Consider the following 24,670-nt stretch of genomic DNA (forward strand, 5'->3'; position numbering starts at 1 on the left):
TCTATCTTACAAAGATATTTACAAAATATACATGTGTACAACGTTTGAGAAAATTTTGAGAGATTACAATTTTTTGAATATTTCTTGATAATGGCTAGTTGTACTTTGAAAAATAAATGCAAGCTATAGCATTAGCGAAGTTAGAAAAACCAGAAAAATATTTGCAGTCCAAACTAGGTCATCTTGTGACCACAGTTTGTGAACTTGAAACCCAAGGGTTGGGAATCTACACACTATTAGTTTTTGTAGCATCGAATGTGTTCTAAGCCTTGAAATTTTGTGGAGAGGCTACATGAGATCTCCAAAACCCAAAAATCGTTTCTGGAAATTCAACCTAGAAATGTCTTAATTAGATTAACCAGTTTTTTAATATTTCCTAAGTCTATCCTTAGGGAATATGGTCAATTAATCAAAATTAATAAAGTCAAGGTGTGAATGTTATAAAATCTCACACAGATCGACTTCAAGTTAATCCTAGCCATCAATTAAGATTTAATCTTAGTCGTTGGAGTCCCAACAGAGGATTATAAGAAGAACTCGATGGCCTAGAGAGCACACTTGAGCAATAGTTCCTTGTGTAGATGGAGCTAGTTGTAGTAGAGTTCGAGCCAAAGAGGGACGCACTATCAGTGACGAGTAGGGACAGTGATCCGGAGAAAGATTTCCAAATCCGGAGAGGCAGCAACAAGAGGATGAGTTATTCCCAGTGCAGGAACGTGCAGTGCAGGAATGCGAGTGCAGGAACACACGAGTGCAAGAACACGAGTGCAGGAACGTGTGAGTGCAAGAACGCGCGAGTCAGCAACGTGAACGCAAGTGCAGGAACACGTGAATGCAGGAACAAGAGTGCAGGCAGCACGAATGCAGAAAGCGCGAGAGCCAGGGTTGTTTAGGGAATATCTCTGCCAGATTTTCTTGTTGTTTGGATTGCTAGTTGGGCATCCATAGATGTACTCAGATTTCACTATTGCATCGGTTTTCCCAAGTTGGGTTTTTCCAGGGACATTTGTTCAAAAATAACTCTGTAAATTTGTGTGTGTGTTTGCAATTTCTTCCAGCATATATTCTTCCGCAGTTTTATTTGTGTAGGTTGCAGTGTGAGTTGTTCAATATTTGCTGTAGGAAATAGTAAATAAATTGTTAATTAAAATAAAAATTAGGAGAATAATTTCCAATTGCTACAATAGGATTCAGGTTTTCGAATTTTCACATGGTATCAGAGTGCAAATGATCAGCGGGAGAGCTCAGTAGCGAAGAAAGGAGTTTCGTTGTTCAGTAGAAAGGAGTTTTGTTGTTCAGTGTGGTGTTGAAGTTTCTAAGTCTACTTAGTTAGAAACCCTCCATGCACTTTATCTGATTTATTTCTACCTACTTGTTCCGTTACTTAACAAGTTATTTACAATGTAAATTCTGAAAATAAACACTAGTGCATGCTCAACATATTACAGATCAATCAACTGAAGGAAACAGAAACAATCACACCATATGACACCATTATTTTTGGACCAATGTCCCCGGAAAAACCCAATGTGGGAAAACCAATGCAGCTATCTGAGGGTTTTCTTATTAAGCAATATCAGAGTACAATCTGGGTGCCAAATCCGGCCTACCCAACAGAGAATTTCCTTGGTAGTAATACCTCTCAGTTTGAGACAAATTTCCCGGCTGAAACCTCGGATAATCCTTCCGGCAGCTCCTCAGCTCCAATCTGCCCCAGAAACCCCAGCGTCTGCCCTTTCTGGACTGCATCAGCCCCTCTCTGCCCAGCACTGGCCCTGCGTCACCCTAAATGGGTCTGCATCAGCCTTAGGAGGCCCTGCGTCAGCCTTCTAGCCCTCTACGTCAGCAACACTAGCCTCTCTAAGGCTCTGCGTAGCTCCCAACTGCCTCTGCATGGCCCTGCGTGAGCCCTGGTTGGCTCTGTGTTCCTCTCTCTGGCTACTGCGCTGCTCTTCCAGCACTATCTCTGCCTCTCTGTTTCTCTGTACCCAATGCCCCTCAGCTGCAACTCCTGATCACTAATTCTATCTCTCTTAGCAAACCCTGCTCTAGAGAATAGAATGACTGATCACTCTGGTGTATTCTCCAAGTGACCCTCAAACCTCCTCTTATACTTTTCCTGTTAACATATCAAAGGCCGAGATTAAGTCCCTAATCAACAGCTAAGATTAGATCTGGCTTGAACCATGTCTTTTGGACCATTCTAACACAGATTCATATTAATCCACTTTAATATTTTATTTTCCCTAAGTTTAGACTTAAGGACTCCATTAAAAATATTAATTATTTTAATATTTCCTGAACGGTTTAGAATCTGCCCAAACCCTTTCTGGGTATTGGAGATCTCATGTGCCCCAACCTCTCCACCAAATTTCGTGGCTAGAGCACATCTGATGCTACTCCAAATCAACACTCCCTCTTAGCGAGGACTATGCTCTAGTAATACTCTTCACTTAGTATTACTCTAATCATCCAGCATCGGTCCTTGTGTTGATGCTAGGTCTGTTGCCCACCATCCTCTGCACTGTTGTATCCTGTACTGTTGCCCATGGTTCTGCCACTGCCACTGCTGCATCTGTACGACAGCTCCCTCTGCATCTGTGATGCTGCTGGTCCTTTCTCCCAGCATTGCATCTGCACTGCACCTCCTCTCATCATGTTGCATCGTGTTGCCCACTGCTGCGTTGCAACTCAGTTACTGAGAAGTAAGTAACTAATCTCCCAACTCTAACCTCCCTGTTGGGCTAGAGACCCTCTTGATGCTAGAGCTCCCTCTATTGCTGACAAGTGCTCCCTCTCTGACCTCTGCGCTGCTGCAATAACTCCCTGCATCTCGCACCATTGCACACCTCTCTGTGCGATCTTGCACTGGTGCAACACTCCTGTGCCTCTCACACTGCTACAGCTTGCTAGCCTCGCGCTGTCTCGGGACTCCTGCACTGTAGCTCTCTCTGTCGCTTCATTCGCATCCATCTCTACTCGACTCAGCCATTCCTGCTACTCCTCTTCGAGGCTCCCATAGCAAGGTCTGATCCAAGAGGTTGGGTACCTCGAGGATCCTACCCCTCATCGCCCATAGTCCGCCTGATTACAGCTCGATGTCTCCCCACTTCCGCTCAAGTGGTGCATGTGCACTCATGGCATAGTCATCGTCTATCAACACTTCCTTCTCTGCCCTTGCTAGCGCTGCCTTAGTCTCGGAAGACTCTCCCTTACTCTTCTTCCTTGGGACACTGGGTCGCATAATGACCCAGCTCCCCACAGTGGAAGCACTTGACCTTGGAGAGATCCTTTTTCTTCCGCTTTTCCTGCTTTCCCTCAGATGCTAGGGCAACATCTTCCTCCCCCTGCTTGACTTTGACCCCCTTGCTGCTGCTACCCGTCTTCGACTGTCCCCTGATCTCTTCTTGGCGAAGAGCAACCCACATCTCATCCCAAGGTGGAAGTGTCCCTCTGCCCAGTATACTCTGGACAAATACCTCCCAGTCTTCTGAGACTGCATTCAGGGTCGTCCTCACCATCAATTCCTGATCTGGCATGGCTTCTATAGCAATCAACTAATCTCGAATCTCATTTAGTCCTCCGAGGAAGGTGTCAATCGGTTCTCCCTTCTTCATCTGATACGACCTCAACTGATTCTCTAATAACATTCTTCCCTGCACAAAAGTATGCTGGTACAATTTCTTGAGGGCCTCCCACATCTCATACGTTGTTTCCTTCTCGGCAATGTGTGGTACTACATGGTCCTTGACCCCATCAAGGATGATGCTCTTGGCCCTCACCATTGCTTCCTCATACTTGTCGTTATCATTGGGGTCGACTGGGACAGCTATAACCTTCAAGGCGAAGTTCTTGACACGATTTCTGTCAAGTACGGATAAGATTTTGGCCTTCCAGACTGCAAAGTTTGACGCTCCATCCAATCTATCTTGGTCTCTTACTCCGTGTAATGCCATGATGCTCTTCTACTTCCCTCCTGGAAGTTCTTTGTTCAACTCCTTTGAGTCTCTACTTCCCGTCTGGAAGTTCTCTTCTAGACTCCCTTTGAGTCCCGATTTCCCTCTTGGAAATCCTTCTGCCGCTGTCGAGATGCCCCCTACTCTGATCGTCTTGTGCAACTGCACCACTGATCCAGGTTCCTCGGCTAGAAACCCTCAGTAGCAACTCCCTCCTCTTGGCCTTGCTCTGTCAGGTACTATTCTGACTACAGTACCTCACCAACTCCACTCTGCAATATTCCCACAACCTTCTAAACCCCAACAACCTGAAGGTGAGAGCTCCTAGGCTCTGCGCAATCCCGGCACCAGCAACCCGACCTCCTCAGCCAACTGCGTTAGCCCTCCCAGCTTCTGCGTGGCTCTGCATGAGGCTCCCTTTGCCTTCCTTAGCCTCTGTGCTGCCTCTTCCCGACTCACCCTTGATGACGTAGGCACTACGTCACCCTTCCCTTGTTGTTGCTCTACTAGAAACAGCTTTTGTCACCTCGGGACAGTTGTTTTCTGTTGTTATTGCTCCGCTCGGCTGATGTCCTCAGTCCTCCTATGATCTGCAATCACGCTCTGATACCATGTTGAAGTTTCTAAGTCTACTTAGTTAGAAACCCTCCATGCACTTTATCTTATTTATTCCTACCTACTTGTTCTGTTACTTAACAAGTTATTTACAATGTAAATACTGAAAATAAATACTAGTGCATGCTCAACATATTACAGATCAATCAACTGAAGGAAACAGAAACAATCACACCAAATGACACCATTATTTTTGGGCCAATGTCCCCGGAAAAACCCAATGTGGGAAAATTGGTGCAGTTATTTGAGGGTTTTCTTATTGAGCAATATCAAAGTACAATCTGGGTGTCAAATGCAGCCTACCCAACAGAGAATTTCCTTGGCAGTAATACCTCTCAGTATGAGACAAATTTCTCGGCTGAAACCCCGATAATCCTTCTGGTAGCTCCTCAACTCCAATCTGCCCCAGAAACCCCAGCATTTGCCCTTTCTAGACTGCATCAGCCCCTCTCTGCCCAGCACTGGCCCTGCATCACCCCGAATGGGTCTGCGTCAACCTTCTGGCTGTCTGCATCAGCAACGCTCGCCTCTCTGAGGCTCTGCGCAACTCCTGGCTGCCTCTGTGTGGCCTTGCGTGAGCCCTGGCTGACTCTGTGTCTCTCTCTAGCTACAGTGCTGCTCTTCCGACATTATCTCTGCCTCTTTGTTTCTCTGTACTCAATGCCCCTCAGTTGCAACTCTTGATCACTAATTCTATCTCTCTTAGCAAACCCCGCTCTAGAGAATAGAATCATTGATCACTCTGGTGTATTCTCCAAGTGACTCTCAAGCCTCCTCTTATACTTTTCCTGCTGACATATCAACGGCCGAGATTAAGTCCCTAATCAACGGCTAAGATTAGATCTGGCTTGATCCATGTCTTTTGGACCATTCTAACATAGTTTCATATTAATCCACATTAATATTTTATTTTCCCTAAGTTTAGACTTAGGGACTCCATTAAAAATATTAATTATTTTAATATTTCCTAAACTGTTTAGAATCTACCCAAACCCTTTCTGGGTATTGGAGATCTCATGTGCCCCAACCTCTCCACCAAATTTCCTGGCTAGAGCACATCCGATGCTACCCCAAATCAACATGTGGGTAGCAGATCGAAACCCTAGAGGGCAACGCAGTCACTTTGCCAAGAGGCCAAATTGCTTGAGAAGATTCAATTTTTCTGAGGGACAGAAAAAATTGATTTCTCCAGATTGAGGGATTCCAAAGGCATAGGGAGCAACCCAGTATCTTCGCAGAGCAGATCTCTAGCTGGACGCAGTAGTTTGCTAGAGCAGAGCTAGCGTCGAGTGGAAGAAGAGCACACACTAAGGGAAAATTTTCCTCAAGAAATTTTTAGTCTCAAGAAGTTTGATTTCCCTTGAAAATCAACAGTCATTGTGAGCAGAGTTTCTCACTCCAGAGAGGGAGTGCAAGTAGCAGATCCAGCAATTGAGCAACGGGAAAGAGGGATATTTTCGAGATTTATTTCTCCAGTTTTGAGTTTCCAAATTTTGTAGCTCTATAGGGATGGTCGTACGAGATTGCCAAAGGTGGTCGTACAAGTTAGCCAAAATGCAGATTTTGGCAGCAAATCAACTTCCAGTTGCCGAAGGCAGATTCTGAAGGAAGTGTGAGTTGTCTAGTACAAGTTGCAAAGAAAGGAAGGGTCCCAGCCAAGGACTAGGCGTGATAGGAGATAGTGGGGCACCAGATCCAGGTGGAGTATGAGACTCTAGTGTGCCAGATGGGTAGGGTCCAGCACAGTTGCAACAAGGAGATCAGTCATATCAGTTCCAGATTGTTGCAACGGGACCATCACCTTTGCTACAGGGGCCCACAGTATCATAGTAGCAGGTTCAGTGTCAGCAGACACAATTTGTCATTAGATAAGCTGCAAATCTAGTTGCAGTCGATACCTAGAGACAGTTGCAGAGCTAGATGTAGTGACACAGGGAATGTGAATTGCCCAGTTGCAGTATGCAGGTGCAGTTCCAGCCAGGAGATTCCTAGTGCAGAGCTATGCAGTCCAGTATCCAGTGCAGAAGGACAATGCAAGTTGCTAGGAGGGAGCAGAGAGATTTCCGATAGGGAGATCAAGACTCAGGGGGAATCTAATTTTAGAGGGAGCATCCCTATGGAAGCTAGTACTTCAAGATCTAGGAAGATCAGACTCATTATTGCAGTATTTGTAGCAGCAATGCGAAAGCATTAGCAGAGCAATAAAGCAGTAGTATGAGTAGATCAGATTTTGCCATGTTTGCTAACATACCTCCAGGAGTGAGGTGGAGTGACTTGGTTTTGTAGCCCCAGAGCGCTACAGTAGGGCAGGATCCTTCAGGAGTCCACCTCTAGGATCAATACCTTGCTACGGGGGCCCACAGTGTTTAGTAGCAAGATGGATCAGTGGCAGTAGATGCAGTCAAATGCCAGAGTGATAGATGAAGAGTCTAGTAGCAGTCAGATGCTGAGGAGCGTAGTGCAGAGTTGGCAGCAATGCAAGTGGCACAGAGCAGATTCAACAACAGCACAGATTCCTTAGTGATAGCATAGATACTAGTAGCAGTCAGAGACTCGGGAGACAGATGCATCATACTGATCACAGGTGATTCAATATTTAGGATGTTTTTCATTTGTAAATGTTACAGTTGCAACAGCAACAAATGAGAGGGAGTTGCAGTGCATATGCAGTGTTAGCAGCAGTTCAGCAGAGTCAACAGCAGCACAGATGCAAAGTATATCAGAGTTTTGCAGTGGTTGGTGGGCAACAGTGTCAGACATCAACATCGTCACAAGAGATGATGCATAAATAGGGTGTTGTCATAGGATGTGCAGTAGAGCACTAGAACACATTCCTCGCTAAAAGGGAATGTTAGTTTTTGTAGCATCGGATTTGTTCTAGCCTTGGAACTTTGTAGAGAGGCTGGAATACATGAGATCTCCAAAACCCATAAATCGTTTATGGAAATTCTGCCCAAAATGACTTAATTAGATTATTAACCAGTTTTTTAATATTTCTTAAGTCTAAACTTAGGGAATATGGTTAATTAATCATAATTAATAAAGTCAAGGTGTGAATGTTCTAGAAACTCACATGGATCGACTTCAAGTTAATCCTAGGCATCGATCAAGATTTAATCTTGGTTGTTGCAGTCCCAACAGAGGATTATAAGAAGAAGTCGATGGGCACTTGGAGAGCACACTTGAGCAGCAGTTCCTTATGCAGATCAAGCTAGCAGCAGTAGAGTTCGAGCCAGAGAAGGACGCAATGTCAATGAGGGGCAAGGACAATGATCCGGAGAGGCAACAGTAAGAGGCTAAGTTATTCCCAGTGCAGGAACGCGCGAGTGCAAGATCACGAGTGCAGGAACATGAACGCGAGTGCAAGAATGCGTGAGTGGATGCAGCACGTGTAGGAAGCACAAGAGCCAGGTTTGCTTAGGGAATATCTCTACCAGATTTCTGTGTTGTTTGGATTGCTAGTTGGGCATCCATAGATGTACTCAAATTTCACTGCTGCATAATAAAATAAAACCCTCACTGCTACACCGGTTTTCCCAAGTTGGGTTTTTCCGGGGACATTTGTCCAAAAATAATTGTGTAAATTTATGTGTATGCTAGCATTTCTTCCAGAGTTTATTCTTCCGCAGTTTTATTTGTGTAGGTTGCAGTGTGAGTTATTCAGTGTTTGTTGTAGGAAACAGTAAATAAATTGTTAATTCAGTTGTTGCAATAGGATTCGAGTTTCCGAATTTTCACACAAACACTATATAATTCTTCAAGCATAAACCATTAGAACAACAATAAATCGGATCATCTAAAATAAGCCCAAAACTTATTAATAGAATGTTCCTATCATCTACAATGAAATAATGATTTAATTTAAAATATTTAAACACAATATAGAAATGTCCGTACTCAGCACATACCACAAATCAGTAGAACATGACACCATGAACTGCACCCCAAAGTCTTTATTATGATTATTCAAAAACGTTCCCAGCGGGACAATAGCTTTACATCAGCTTTTTTGCAGAATTACATTAGCCAAACATCAGATGGCTTGAGACACAAATGACTCCTAATTTATAGATAAATCCTCCAAGTGGAAAATAACGGCTAGTTGGCTTGATCCTCATCAAAATAATCTCGGTCGTTGATAAATCTTTGATGATCTTTTAATCTCTGTCGTTGAAATAATTATTTTTGAGGAATTTTCGAATTTCTCATTAAACCCCTTTTTTATTAGCTCAAAAATAATTATTTTGAGCTAATTTCCTCAAAAAATTGACTTTGACTTGACCACCAAGGCCCAAGGGTCCAATTTTTCTTGAAATTTCCAATATTCCCTTGGTGGAGGACCTCCAAAAATTAATTTCTTTAAGACCCACGAATTTTTCCACTTTGAAAATTTAATTTCTCTAGCAATTAAATTTTTTAATCTAATTAATTAATTTTTTGGCTTAGGATTAATTTTATTTTTCCCAGGAAAAATTAATTAATTGACATTTGAGGGGATTAATTATTTTTTCCACCCTCACATATTTTAACCATGGTATCTAAGTATGAGGGACCATGCATTAAAATATTTTTTACATAAGATCTTACATTATTCAACCCTAAAAGGAGGAATATCCATTCGTTATAGACCCTCAAATAATTACTCAATTCTACGACACAATACGATCTAGTAGACCAAATGATTTGTAATAAAATAATTTAGCCAAATAGCTTAAATTATTCCCAAATCACTTTTACAGAAGACTCAACTAAAACGCTAGGACTCACCTAAGACTTCAAAGATAAATTCCACCCTAGAGGCTGAAGGAAAAAACTATGTCAACCATCCGTGTTTAGAAACACAAATCAATCAGTGCAACGAAAAACCTCCTAGAATGAAATTTGTCGCCAAAATAATAGGTTTACCTATGTTGTTAGATACATACACGGTCTTACTAGCATCATTTACATTGAAATTTTATAGAATGGGTTTACAATGACACAATAGTTGTCGACTGATGATTTCGATCTTTGAAGAAAAATATGGTACATTTGCTTCATTGGAACTTTGACAAACTGTGTGCAACACAGCCCTCATGGCATTGTGTAACTCCAAGGATAAGTACCTCTTGTACTTCCTCCTAAGCCACAGTTGGAGTGCTAGCAGGTATGATTAGGGACGTTGCTCATAACCCTCCAAATATGTTTGGTCTCCTTCACCTACAACCCCACTACCCATATGTGGGTCATCCGATCAACACTCATTAGTGCCTACAAATTGAAATTGTGAGAACATCCATCAGCTTAATCCATATAAGCATAACCACTATCTTCATCAATATTGAAACATGAATATAAATCATAATGTGGCTCAAACCATCATGGTATGGGTGGTGTCCACAGTCCTCTTTTGCTGCCACACTCAAAAAATAGTGATCCAGATTTAAACAAGAACGCAACAAATTACAAAAATAACCATAAATATAAAGATGCAGCAGAAATAACCATAAATACAGAGATGTAACAGAAATAATGTTTCATTTCATTAATGTAAAATACTGAAATATGCTTACAAACAGAAATGGAAATAAACCAGCTAGGGCGATGGTAGCTTATCTCTGAGAAGAGATGTGGCGGCTACATGCCTCTGAACTATGTTACAATGAGCCTCGAAGGCCTATTTATTGTTGAGAAACAATGGAAAACCCTAAACATCCAAAAACCTAACCCTGGGAGATGAAGCGCCAAACTATGGGCCCCGTTTTGGGTAAATTGGTACATCAACTTCCCAGGGTCGTAACTTTGGCATATGATCTTTGTTTGACGCACACAATACCTCGTTAGAAAGATCTATTCGATGACTACAACTTTTGAAAGAGCAACGTTGGTCCATCGACCCATGTCGCTCCCAGTTTTCCCAAAAAATTTCATTTAGGGCCTCAAAACGGCTCCGGAAGTTCAGAACCCGAAAAACTACTAGAAATAGTAAATTGTGCTACAATTAAAGAAACTGAAAAACTAAAAGAGACAGTTGTGGGGGTCCAAGTGGGATAGGTGCGTGGCCACCAACATCCACCTGGATCATTCCTCCCCCCTTAGGAAGCAATGTTCCCCATTTCGTTGAGTTCCTCCATCTGTTGAACTTGGTCCTTGGTGGGCTGTTCTACAATCTCTGATGTGTCCAGTAATGGTGGGAAGCATGGTCAAGAGTGGTCCACATTAAACACTCGGTGCAAGCGAAGGAATGGGGGAATATTGTGCTCCAAAGCATTGTTTCCCATAGCCTTTGAAATGGTGTAAGGACCATATTGGAGTGGTCTGGGCTTCTGATGGGCTTTTGTAAGGCATTCTTTTTGCAAATGCAACCAGACTTTATCGCCCACTTGAAACTTGTGTGGTACTTGATGTTGATCATGTCGCTGCTTGTACTTGGCATTTTCCAGAATGGAGCGGCGATATATCGCCCCGTTGGGTAGAGGTTCTCTAGGAGTCAAATCGAATGAATGTTTGACCTGACAGTGCAACGGTACCCCTGTGGGTGAGGAGAAGATGTTCCCGTGTTCTTTCATGACCGTATCCATCTGCTGTTGCTGCTACGTGGAGGAACCCTTCGCAGGGGTCATGGATGTGACAACGATCTTCCCCTTACTTTGGGAGCAAACCAGACAGAAAATGAATTTCCTAGTCTGGGAGATGATCTTGTTGCATTCATAGCAGAGATCAAAGAAGTGGCGGTAGGTGGGGCTACCTCCGGTATCTAGTATAATGAATTACCCAAAGAAATAATAACAACGCAAGGCCTTGACTCAACATGTCGCCTCCACAAGTATGGTTGGCCTAATAATACATCACAAACATCAAGAGGTGCAACATCACACAATACCTCATCTGTGAAGGGCTTGATGTTGTAGGGAAGGCGGCACTGTTGGCGGACTCGGAGATCTCGTCCCTGGTGAAGCCACTCGATGTTGTACGGCTACGGGTGTAGTGTGATCGGTAGGCCCAACCGCTTCACAACCTCTACTGAAATGAGGTTCTTTTGGCTCCCGCTGTCAACAATGAATTGCAGCGGCGAACCCTTCAACCACATCTGTGAGTGGAAAAGACACCCACTCCTCTGGATCTTCAAGCTCATTCTTCTGGACCTTGGTGGTGGCAACAATGGCGCTGGGCTCCGCATCAATGATTTGCGTCCCTTTGTCATTCCCCTTGTCGGGTTCTGACTCAGGGTCGGAACATGCATCTGATTCTGAAGCCTTCAACTCGGCCACCAGTGACTGCTTGGTCTGACACTCACTTGTGTTATGAGTGGGGCTCTTATGGAACTCACACCACTTTCCTGTGTCCTTCTTCGACTTCGTGGTGTTGTTCTTTTCTTGCGGCTTCGATAGGTTGTCTTGGGTCACCCCGCCTTGGCTTTGTCCTTTGGTCTTCGAATTCGCAGATCCAAAGTCTCGCTTCTTCTGTTTAAACTTTTGCTCGATCTTGACAGCGTATCGGTACGCCTTGCCGAGCGAGGAGATGTCCAGGAACTCCATCTCGTCCTGGATGTACCTGTGTAGGCAGCCACAATATTTGAGTACCAAATGCAACTCAGAATCCTTGATACCTAACTTTGTGCGAAGGGTATGAAAAATATTGGTGAACTCTGGCACGTCTTGGTCCCTTCCCTGCCGCAGTGTGGTCCACTTTATGTATTTGTCCTCATAGCTTTTGACAGGGTAGTATTGCTCCTTAATGGCATCCCGGAACGAATTCCAAGTGGGTGCGACTGAAAACAGTGAGCCCGTACTTTCATCCTTCTACTCGTAGTAGGTTTCCCACCAGTCCTTGACGTGGGGGGCTGCTTTAAGAAGTGCAAAAGTGATCTTTTCCCGGCTGGAAAAATCATGAACAGAAAAATACCCTTCTAGCAGATTTAACCATTTATCTACGACATCTGCATCTATCTGACCCTTGAATATGGGGATTCCAAAGTTAACTTGTACCTTAAAGGGTGTGGCGTTTCCAGAGTAGCTGCTGGAAGCAAATGTGTTGCCCATGGGTAGCCGCTAAAGGATCTGGACAAATTTTTTCATCATCGCGTTCCTTTGTCGCTCGAGGGGTTCTCCGAGCAAGATTTTGATAAGATCTCCTGCCCCCTCGTCTTTCTTTTCATCTGCCATGGGAGGTCATCGGGATTTGCGAGGCTGGTCTTGCAAAGGTTCGACCAATTCAAGCCCTAACTCCTTATATCCTGACCTCGTTGGGGACATGCAAAGAAAAACAGAGAAAAAGAAGACCACTCTGATACCACTGATCCGGATTTAAACAGGAACGCAACAAATTACAAAAATAACCATAAATACAGAGATGCAGCAGAAATAATATTTCATTTCATTAATGTAAAATACTGAAATATGCTTATAAACAGAAATGGAAATAAACCAACTAGGGCGATGGTAGCTTATCTCTGAGAAGAGATGCTACATGCCTCTGAACTATGTTACAATGAGGCTCAAAGGCCTATTTATTGTTCAGAAACAATGGAAAACCCTAAACATCCAAAAACCTAACCCTCAGAGATAAAGCGCCAAACTATGGGCCCCATTTTAGGTAAATTGGTACATCAACTTCCCGAGGTTGTAACTTTGGCATACGATCTCCGTTTGACGCGCACAATACCTCATTAGAAAGATCTATCCGATGACTACAACTCTGGGAAGAGCAACATTGGTCCAAAGACCCATCTTGCTCCCAATTTTCCCAAAAAACGTCGTTTAGGGCCTCAAAACGGCTCCGGAAGTTCAGGACCCGAAAAACTGCTAAAAATAGTAAATTGTGCTCCAATTAAGGAAACTGAAAAACTAAAAGAGACAGTTGTGGGGGTCCAAGTGGGATAGGTGGGTGGCCACCAACATCCACCTAGATCAAATAGTCAGTAAAAGTTGATAAATACGACATAACTTTCATCCAGTAAGCATCATAAATGTCACCTATAAAGACCATAACCAAAATTATCATAATTAAAATGAAAATAAAATATCATAATATCATGAATAGTGTCTCCTCAAACTACTTAAGTCTGGATCATCTTATTGATGTCCTCAAAAAATAATATATAAGCCAAATGATGTCTCAAGGTTAAGGTAGTGTAAAGTTCCTATAAACTAGAGCGGGGCACTACCTAGGGTGTCTAACGCAGCCAGCTAGGAATGCCTCAAAGTCTTGTGGCTCCAGGATTTTCTACTGCCCTCAGGGATCTCCAAGTACACTCCAAGCCCTCACACCTGGGAACCTATCCCACCAGTCACAAGGTCATCCCCCATTTCCCATCAAGGTGTTCAGTCCCCTTCTCTCCAGTAAGATCCTGTAGAATGTCCCCTCCACAATACCAACATCTTTACTTTTAGGTGCATGTCTCTTTCTTGACACATGGCACCCCTTAAAATCACTTTTTGGACTTTTGTTAAGAGCATCTGCAGTTTAATAATTCTTAAGTCATACAAAGCCCCCTTTTTAACACACATGGAGTCTTATCCCCCCATACTCTTCTCATCTAACTTGATCTGCAGTAGCAATATATTTTATTAGCATGCATGAAACTTTATATTTACAAAACCAAGCTCTCTAGCCTCAAAACATATAAAAACATATGCACATGGGCACATCGATCCCAAAACATATAAACACACATGCACATAGGCACACCAGCCCCAAAAGTAATCCTCAACTCACCATCCTCATTAATATGTACCAGCCCACTAGCCTAAGTTACATATGTAAATGTTATTTACAATCCAGGGGTCGAGTTGGTGTTTTACACTAGTTCTTCTATCATCAAATCAACACTTTGTTGTGCATCTATTATGGTGTGGGATGGCATTATCATCTGCCCCCCTTATAAGCACGGGCCTTTGATGCACTCACTCAATATCCTTTGGGACAACCCCAGGTCGACACCCATTGACCCCAGATAGAGACATATCACCATATACCATAATCTGATAGGCATGCCACCTTCATGAGCCAAACAGGTAGATACACCTTATTTTTCGATGTCCCTTATATTATGAGATTACCTCTATAGGGACTTGAGGGCTTCCCTCTCTACTTTCTTCTAGTACCATGACAAAAGATGCGTAGCGCTCTCCATCAAGGAGATCTCCTACCACAGAACCCAACTACTGCACACCATGCCCCACCCTAGGATGACCAGACCAATCACCTCATACTTCCTTGTTGATCTATCAAATCAGAGCAACAAAGGGCAGGCAGAGTTTCAGAGTGTACCAAACAACAAAATCGTAAAACTCTAGGTCTCTCCTCAACCTCCCCCTTTGGGAGACCAACTAATATTATTGAGATTGACTTGACAATACAGGATCATACATCAAGCCACATGTTCTCAGAGCATTAGAGAGATTAGCTCCAAACAAATTCAGAGTAGAGCACAAGTTGCCCGTCAAACTACCTCCCAAATCTAGAGGAGCAACTAGAGATCCATTTGAACTTTCCTTCTTTTGACCTTGAATGCTAGGAGTATCTCTCGCTCATACATTACCCCTAGATCAAACAGCTAGAACCCCTGATAGTTCCAGAGCACTTTGACAGCAAAGCAGTGCCTTGTTCGCCCCCCTCACCCTTGACCATCAAATTCAAGGGACCTTGACATCATTGGCCTCATCATTCGATCTCTCTCACTCTCTCTCTCTTGACAAGTTCTTGAGTTGTCCAAATTTTGTAACACCATACCTTTGTCATAGTTTATGTTTTGATGTTATACTTATGTATGTTTCTTTCTTTATATTGTATTCAACATCTCTAGGAGTTGTGCTTGCACTCCCACAGTGTATTCATACTGGTTGTACTCTTCAATCCCATTGACCTACTTTTGTGCTCATTCATCGAACATTAATATAATTATTTTTTCTTATCTTAGCTATCATGCACTCTCTGCAATTTTCTACACACACTCAACCAGGATGCTAAGGGATCTATGTTTTTGTGTGCATCAAAGGTTCTTTGTGCACCCCCCATGTGCACATCGATGACAATATGCACTATGCCTCTGTGCATCTTAAAATCAGGCCGATGCATATTTTCAACTACCCATCCTCTTGCAATGCACTTGTGCATCATCAAACTGGCTAGTTCATCTAGTTGCCAGTCAACTTCACAATCGCATCCCATCCTACTAAGTGCAGTGGTTTATGCAGTCTCCACTTGCACACACTAAGCAATGTCAGCCACTGAGAACCTGTTAGGGCTCAGTTAAGGAGGTTGATCTGCTGCAAATTCCTCTACACAAATTATTGCACCACCATCAAAGGATTTCTTACACACACTACCTCAGAATTCCCACCAAATATCTTCCTTATTACTGGAGTTTCTTCTCTCAAATTTAAATTAATTTTTATCTTGACCCTGAGTTTATAACTTAAGGCAAATGCCATCTATTATATCCAATTTAATATATTAAATTTAACTTATCTCACCTGTCCTGCCTTCGCTCTGCAACTCCATGTTCCTCTAACTATGGTCTACCTCAATGTGTGCCTCGAACTCTGGCCTCATTCAGTGCTACGGATATCCATCACCCCCTGAGTTCACTCCGTCCCTCATTTCTGCTGGACTCTAACTCTGTAGCAGAGTTATACACTACACAATTACAAATACACACATGCAGAAAAGACAGATTATGATTTGATACCGTTAATGAGAATCATTACATAAGCTTCTCTTAAAAAGGGAGACATGTTACATGCAAATTACATAGCTCCAAAGACCTAATTATTAACATGTGACATAATTAACTTTAAGTCATCATAACATAGCTTTATAACTCCCAATACCTCATTATTAACAAGTGACTAAATTAACTGAAGTCATTATAACTTTATAACTCCCAAGACCTAATTATCAACATGTGACTCAATTTCAATTAAGTCATTATAGCTTAACTTGTAGCACAGGCACCTGTCACTCCCAACACATAAATTTTAGCTTGTGATTTAATTAATCTTTAAGAAGTCATAACTTTATAATCTAATGTAAATTGCCTAACTTAAACTCCCATGTTATTAGATGAAATGATCATTATATCTTAATAGATAGTAAATGAGTCAAAGTCACTATATTATCCCAAAAGAAAAAGAGCACAACATGACCAAATAAGTAAAAAATTTGAACATGAGAACCATTAAAGACAACATAATAATGTGAATATTTTACCCCTTCCCAAAACAGAAGTCATGGTACAAAACAACAGATAGGAAGGAGTACGATTCATGGCAGAAACTACTCTTGGGAAAAATGCACTGATGAATTATGGGGTTCTTACTTCCTCTGAGCATGTTGGCCTTAATATTCCACTAAGAGATTGGCTAGGAGGTGGTTGATGAAGAGGTAAACCTTCTGAACCAACAGCCTGAGCTTCATGACCAGGATCAATTGGAGTTGAAGGCACATCAAATGGCGACCTGAAAGAAGTGAAGATAGTTTGGCCCACTGTGTCTGCTGTACTGACACTCCAAACGCCCTTCTTCTGTCTTTTATGTTTCAACTTATTCCTCTTCTTTTCCTCAAGCCAAAGCTCCACTAGCCATTCTCTACTTAGAGAGTGCACCTGCCTTACTGCCAGTGTGCATGGATGGATAGTTGACGAATACCATGATTCACACGGCTTGGGACTCACAAGAGAATGACCTGAATTGATGCCCTTGAATATGCAGCTCGACAAGGTTCTAATCCCCTGGACCTTTCTAATCCCTGTGTCACTGTTCAGTTGGTTACCCGACACACAACCCAGAAGAATTCCTTCCTTGCATGCTCCCAGACTAATAATCTGCTGATCATTCCGCAGAAAATGAGCTCCTGTGACTCCCTCTGTTCTTCTTCCTGCTGTGCTGAATGAATTGATCTTGATTTTCCTGTTTATTTTGTGAACAATATGGAACCACTTTCCAACTCTATTCATGTTAATCACAGAGAAAGTTACACCTGTTCCATGAAATTTTGACCAGTCAGTATGGAATTTTATTACCTTACCAAGAATACAGAACTATAACTTGCAACCTATTATTGACCATGTAAGCAATGAACAGTCTCTCAATATTATAGAGTGCCCAGAAAAATGGATAAATGCAAGTTCTAAAAGGACAATTAATCAACCAGCATAAGTTGAACCCTTTTAAGAGAACACAATTTTAAGACAAAATAGAATAGAATTGATTACATTTAACTTCATATCTCTATACATGTGATCAAAGAAATTGTATTGTATCAGTATGTCTAAAAGAGATAATGTCTATAACCAAAAAGGTGGTTTACAAACAAAAAAAACTCATGCAGGTGGAGAAGGTTTCAAACAGTAATTCTCTTGCTGATTTTGTTATGAGTTTATTCCAAATCTCTTAAGTGGCTGTGTTAGCACCCAACATTGCACCTTGCAATATCCTTCCAGTCTAGTCACATACATGCTACTTGCTGAGCTATCACATTCTATGCAGATGATCCTCCACGCAAACAGGCATAACACAAGCACAATACTTGGTTGATTTTGGCTCTATTTTTCACCTCATATGGCCATATTTTGATGAAGAAGATGATAACTAAGTTCAACTCCTCTGTTTATATGCTGCATTCTTTTGAGGGCAATTTGGAAGCATTGCATGCGTGATTGTCACACCTGTCCATGTGTTGCAGTGGGAGATTTGAGACAGCAGATTATGCTTGATCTTGGGTAGAAATTTACCGCTATTCTTAAGTTCTTTCCAGCATAGAAGGACCATCCTCTTTGAGCCTGACTTTACTATTTGATGTTTATCTTTGCAAACAATGGGTTATTGGGAAGTAAAGTGCTTCGCATGGAGAGATTTTTCATGCATGTCATGGACAAACCACTGCAGGATATTCTTGGCTAAAGGGGAGTGATCCACATGGTGGCCATGTGTTCATGCCTGCAATCTATTCTTGGGCTAGAGAAGTGCACCCTAATTGAGAAAGATGCTCAATGAGAGGTTCCTTTTCTCCAATTTAGGACTATCAATCTGATTGGCTGGAGAGAATTGGGCAGAATCTACCCTTGTAGAATGACCAAATGCGAGTCAATTTGGGCAGCTCCTCCCCCCTTGTAAAATGACCAAATGGGAGGAGATTTGGACAGTTCCTCCCCCTTTGTAAAATGACAAAATGGGAGGAAATTTGGGCAGCTTCTCCCCACTTGTAAAATATACAAATGGGAGGAAATTTGGGCTGCACAACCACTACAGATCTCTAATGAAAGATTGGAGCAATGGGCTTCACGATCTTGGCAATCAATTTTCAGCATAACTTTGCATCAATTGAACTTATGGAAATGGAGAATGAATGCTCACATTTATAGACTTTCTCAAATGTGGCAATGGAGGCAAATGGAGCTTCTTTTCAAATCTTGGCCAATGTACCTGCAAATTTGGGCAGCTCCTCCCACTTGTAAAATAATCAATCGGGAGGAAATTTGGGCAGCACAACTGCTATGGAGTCCCAAATGAAAGATTGGAGCAATGGGCTTATCAATTTTGAAAATCAATTTGCAGCATAACTTTGCATCAATTGAACTTATGAAAATGGAGGATGGACGCTCAGGTTTATAGACTTTAAAGGAGGCAAATGGAGCTTCATGTCAAATATAGGCCAATGTGCCTGCATTTATTCCAAGTATAATAAAAGGGTGGCCAAGTACTCACATTTGAGTGAATAAATCCGACTGGTATGGATGTCAATTGACCAACGAAGCTCCTAAAGTGACCATAACATTCAATAGGCCACAGAATTTAATGTGTTGTTGTGTAACACGCATTGTGCCGATATTGATAGCTGCATGCCCCCCTTCAAAGGAGGGCAATGCAGTTCTCTATTATGGTCAATTTAAAGGTTACAATTAATCAGCCTTTTCCCCATAGTTTTGAGCTTCTGAATGATGTTTAAAGTTGGTTTGCATTGTATTCACCATAAATCACTTATGTTGAAACCATATGAAAATAGCACAATAATAGATCCCTCCAACTGCATGGTATTAGGAGAGCATTGTATAATCGAAATACATAATGTGTTTTGATCGCCATATTAAGAGAGAGTTGCATCGAGGGGAGCACTAAAGAAAAAAATGAGGCCACTTGCAAGCAAAAAATGTAAAGTACTATATGCATACGATCTCTTTAAACAAGGTGGGCATAACAATGCTCATGTAATAGTCGAGTCAAGAACAATATACGACCATGGCTCTCTAAGATGTGTACATATGAAGCCGGGCTACAATCCTCTCAAAATGAATGCTGTTTCCATCACAAATATGTGATGGAACAATCTTGCCCCGTGGAGAGGTAGAACTGCAAAAAAGGAGGCCCACAATGTGGGAGGGATGGAAGATGCTAATCGGTCCTTGAAGGCAAGCTTAATCTGAAGGCTCAAAAAAAATGTTAGAAAGTAGATGTGCATGTCCATTGGTCTTCAACTAGATATAGGACACAGTGATCATGATGCATGGATCTCCGCAAAGCAATATTGAGCTGTGGTCAATCATAATCAATGATGGAAATCATTGCTTGCTAGATGCAAAGTAACCCACCGATAATGATAATGGGTATTGCTACACCATATTTTGTATGGAAGAGGACCATTTTCATGACACTTGACAAGATGACAACCATGGATTTCGTATGGATCAGTTTGCAGATCATGGGCATTAACATGGTGCACATGTTATCCTTGTTGCTACCCTTATGACTGATCTAACCCTAGCCACCATAGGGGAAGGTGGCATTCATGGAGGATGACTTGGCACGATCAGTTTGTCATGCCCTTTTACTATCAAGAGCAGATTTGATGGATTGGTTAAGTTTATACAATTGGTGGAGGTTGTTTCAATTGTGTATCATGTGTCTTTTATCTTGATGGAAACACTCCTCCTGTCCAACCACTGTTGGGGAGATCACTTTGTTATTTTCCCTTGCTCGTGATGTTTTAGTCACTACTTTTACTTGGTTGTTGCATGGTGGATTCATGTCTTGTTCTTGGTTGTTGCATGGTGGAAGCCAGTGAAACAAATTCCGTATTTATTAACAGACACCTATAGGCATGCACTAGTAAGATACTCTGATTTGTTTTCATTTTCAGAAAGCAAAGCTTATGACTCAAATCGAACTCTGTGCTTATTCACCTACATTCTCGCTACAGCTTGGGAGATCCACACCAGCTGCTGACGAAAATGGAACTGCACATTACAGGTCCAAATGTCGACCTCAATTTCTCAAGCACAGTGAAACTGGAAACCCATGATACTAATACAACACACTGTGAAAGCCTAAAACATTTGAAATCTTCTTCCCCTGCTCCCATTTGGACTGCTTCGATCATCCACTTATACAACTTTCCACCAGTGCAACTTGTAATCGTTAGTCAATGCCAATGGGGTTGAGATCCAGCAGCAAAGGCCGTGGTATATCAGGCCAGCCACCACGTTTGGGACTAGGTGAAAAACTTGGACGATTACGAAGAGTAACCCTCTGTCGCAGCATCTTAGTCAAATGAAAGTGTTTGTGATTAATGGTTAGGGCTTTGAGGGCTGTCTAGCTCGTGAAAATGGACGGCTTGCAGTACCTAACATGTTTGGGTTTATTGTAATCCTTAAAGGAAACATTTGAGGGAGAGAGATTGATATCAAGCCCTATATTCCCATATTATGGTGTTAATCCATTGAGTCCATATAATATTAGAAGTGGGTTTATACTATAGATGACCATCTCGAATGCCCTTCGATTCTCTTTCTTGATCATTTTTTGACTGAATTTGAATCTTCATAGCTCTTGCCCTCGAGAACTCCGGTTATCGAAACTCACTATTATAAAAGCAATACTTAGTTTGGGCAGGGTCCTAACAGGATTTGAAGTTTTGCTAACTCGGGAAAAGCAATGAGTCTTCACCACTTGGATTGCACCTAAAGGACCTGTGTTTCTTATGAGCAGATCGAATATGATCCCAGAAAAAGAAAATTGGCAGAATGATCAAATGTGTGTACCAATGATCCCGGTTGAGTCTGCTGGCCATTGACTTGAATCAAAAATACCAAGAAAAAAGGGTAGAAAGGGAACAACCCACATGCAAAAATAAAAGTAAATGGATGAAAATAGGGTGAGTGAAAGAATTACGAGAGTGCCCACTAACCTGTGATGCGATGTCAATGCTATAAGAGGTGTGATGCCGAAGTTGAGCTGCTCCGGTGCCTTTGTTTCAACGGTTTTTTAAATTCAACAACAAATGTTTATGAAAATTGCCGCCAATCTCGTGGGCAGAGATTGGGTCAGATGCCACAAAACTCGAAACAAGCGATTCGAATTCTTAATCACATTCTTTTAGTCGGGATGGTGTTCAAATTCTCCTATCACATGAAAACCTATCTGTTAATCGGTGATTTTTCCCTTGAAGATGAGTTTGAAATAACGGATTTTTCTTTTACGTGAACACCTAAAAGAATAGGACAATGTTCTCTGCTATCACCTTTTAACATATCTTGATGTCAAAAGGTTATTTTGTATTTGATTGGGAAAGGCATTTTACAAGGGATGGAAGTGGTTCTAAATCATATTTTAAAAAATAAAAAGTTTAATACATTGTATTTCAAATTAGCATATATTTATGTTATTTATGTTAAGTATGAATTTAATATGGGTTAAAAAGTTCAAATTTTTTCATATATAATTATTTATTTTTTTCAGAATGTAAAATATAATATATAATTTTTTATAGTTTAAATTGTATTTTTGAATATTATATGTTTTTAGAGTGCAAAATACAAAATGTAATTTTTCATTATTTAAATTGTATTTTTGAATGCTATATATAATATATAAAAGACTAAATAAAAGTTTTAATAGTAAAAAATTATTTTTTTCATGAAATATATATAAAATGTTTTTTATTATTAATATATTTTTAAGTATATATCAATATTAATTCGTATTAAAATATTTTATTGATAATTCAAATTGAATATTTTTTTATATACAACATTAAAATATTTTATTTTAACAAATTTTTTCTATATATAGATATATATGAAGTTGATATCGACATAAATTAATTAACATAGATCTTCAAATAGTTTATTTAAATCTCATGTTGAAATATTTTTGAAAAGTATAAGGTTTAAACATTCAGTTACATGAAGGAGCAGAGTTACATGCAGATGCAGAAATTCAGCCTGCACCTCCCAAGTTGGTCATCAGACCTTGGGAAGAGTTTATCAATAACAAGCACAGAACAGGTCTTGGATATGATAAGGAGGTTTCATTTCATATTCCAAAGTATTCCAAGCCCATTCAATTTCAAAGTGATGGGTTTCTTCATGACGGTTCACCTTCACCTGTTCCAGATTCTGCTCTTCCACATTCGCAGCCAAAAGTTGTTAAATGACAACACTGTCACCGAGTTGGCCATATGAAAGATCATTATTTTGATCTTCATCCATGTGAGCACTATCATAAAACCACTCATTCTTTAAACAGATGCTTCAAAAACAAGCCTCCTACAAGAACAAAGATTCATCTTGAATGGATCGCTTCTTGGCAATGGGCATCAACAGCCAAGAAGATAATTCGGTCATATGTCAGAACTTGTTCTAGAGTATTGAACAATCTTGCAGTTGAGTTTTCTCCATCATCTCACCTTGTATCTGACAGGGAAGAAGTGATGGTCATCTACAAGCTTCAAAGCCACATCAAGCGAGCCTGAGCCACAACCTTCCATACCAGATTTAGAGTTGTATTCAAAGACAAAGATGCCCCTGAGCATGCCTTCGATTGATGATCAGCCTTAAACCATCTATGTGGTGTTTAGACATCTCTTCGAAAAATTGGGGACACTTCCTCTAGCAAAAGACTTCAGCTTCTTGTTAGTTTTGGAAGAGTTCTAGGAATTGCATTAAGCATTCCAGAGTTGGTGGTCATCCTTAAACCATCACAGGTTGAGACCTCCCTTTTCAATTTGAATTTCAGGTTGAGGTTCTCCCTTTTTATGTTGGGTGAGACCTCCCTTTCAAGGTTGAAGGTTTCCCTCTTCAAAATATGAGGAGCACTTCCTCTAGCAGAAGACCTCAACTTCATGGTAGATTTGGAAGAGTTTCGGGAACTGCACTAAGCGTCCCAATGTTGGTGGTCATCCTTAAACCACCCCCCCTCATACCAACATTTCAGAGAGCACATTCAACCTAGTATTGTCATGCATTTTTGCACATTTTGTATTACAACTCTCTTCTTGGACTCATACATACCCCTTCAGATTAAGGGGGGGGGGGGGGATGTTGGACATGTAATCCTTTATGGGTTGGTGTAGAATGTGAACAACCATCGGAGTCCAAGAGACCACTTGGAATATGAATCCAAGGGTCACATCAATGTACTATAAATGTATATCATGTCAATAATATATGCAATTCAATGTTTTATCATTTATGATTGTTTACATTCCATGTGAGTTTAACACATCTTACTCACACATCTTTTTTTAGTTCTAATTTCTTTATAGCATATTCATTTTTTTTATTATAGCCAACATTAGTTTTCTATTTAGAGCATAATTTATTTTTATTTTAAAGAATCACATGTCAACTCGAAGGACTGATGGACGGACTTACACATTCCCCTTATATTGGGTTGTAGAACCAGCCTAGATCCATCTAACTCTAGATCTATCATGCGCTGAGAGGGATTAAATTGCTCGAAGTCCAAACCTTGTTTTTGGAGTGTAGGATTTGAGGAAAGCTTTGCATCTCGAGGGATTTGTCGACGCATGATAGATCTGGAGTTCGATGGATATAGGCTGGTTCCAGTTAAGGGAAACAATATCACATTTTTAGATTATTATTATTGTATATGTGTGTTGGACACCTAATCCATTAAGGGTTATGGTGAGGAAGTTGAACAATCAAAGGGAGTCTAAGAGACCTTGGAAGATGAATCCAATAGTCACTCCAATGTATTATAAATGTATATCATGTGAATAATATATGCATCTAATGTTTATCTTTCATATCTTTTGTCTTCACCATGGTTGTGTTTAACATGGTATCAGAGTTGCAAGCGTATTCCTGTCCTGCTCAAGTG

The 24,670-nt window shown here is 41.1% G+C and overlaps 1 protein-coding gene across 1 annotated transcript in view; it reads right to left on the reverse strand.

The window, feature by feature from the left end:
* LOC149252550 (uncharacterized) overlaps window positions 1-22,064 on the reverse strand; it is a 152,484-nt gene extending 130,420 nt beyond the window's left edge. Inside the window, exons 1-2 of the mRNA XM_089454182.1 lie at window positions 21,735-22,064; window positions 16,873-17,531 (exon numbers count right to left, since the gene is read on the reverse strand). Coding sequence (XP_089310308.1) covers window positions 16,873-17,508 — 636 coding nt within the window. The 5' untranslated portion in view covers window positions 17,509-17,531; window positions 21,735-22,064. The remainder of the gene's footprint in view (window positions 1-16,872; window positions 17,532-21,734) is intronic.
* Window positions 22,065-24,670: the final 2,606 nt, after the last annotated feature.

Source organism: Pinus tabuliformis, chromosome 7, assembly GCF_031772625.1.
Source record: "Pinus tabuliformis cultivar Carrire ecotype Pingquan chromosome 7, CPIR1, whole genome shotgun sequence".
Classification (NCBI taxonomy): Eukaryota; Viridiplantae; Streptophyta; class Pinopsida; order Pinales; family Pinaceae; genus Pinus; species Pinus tabuliformis.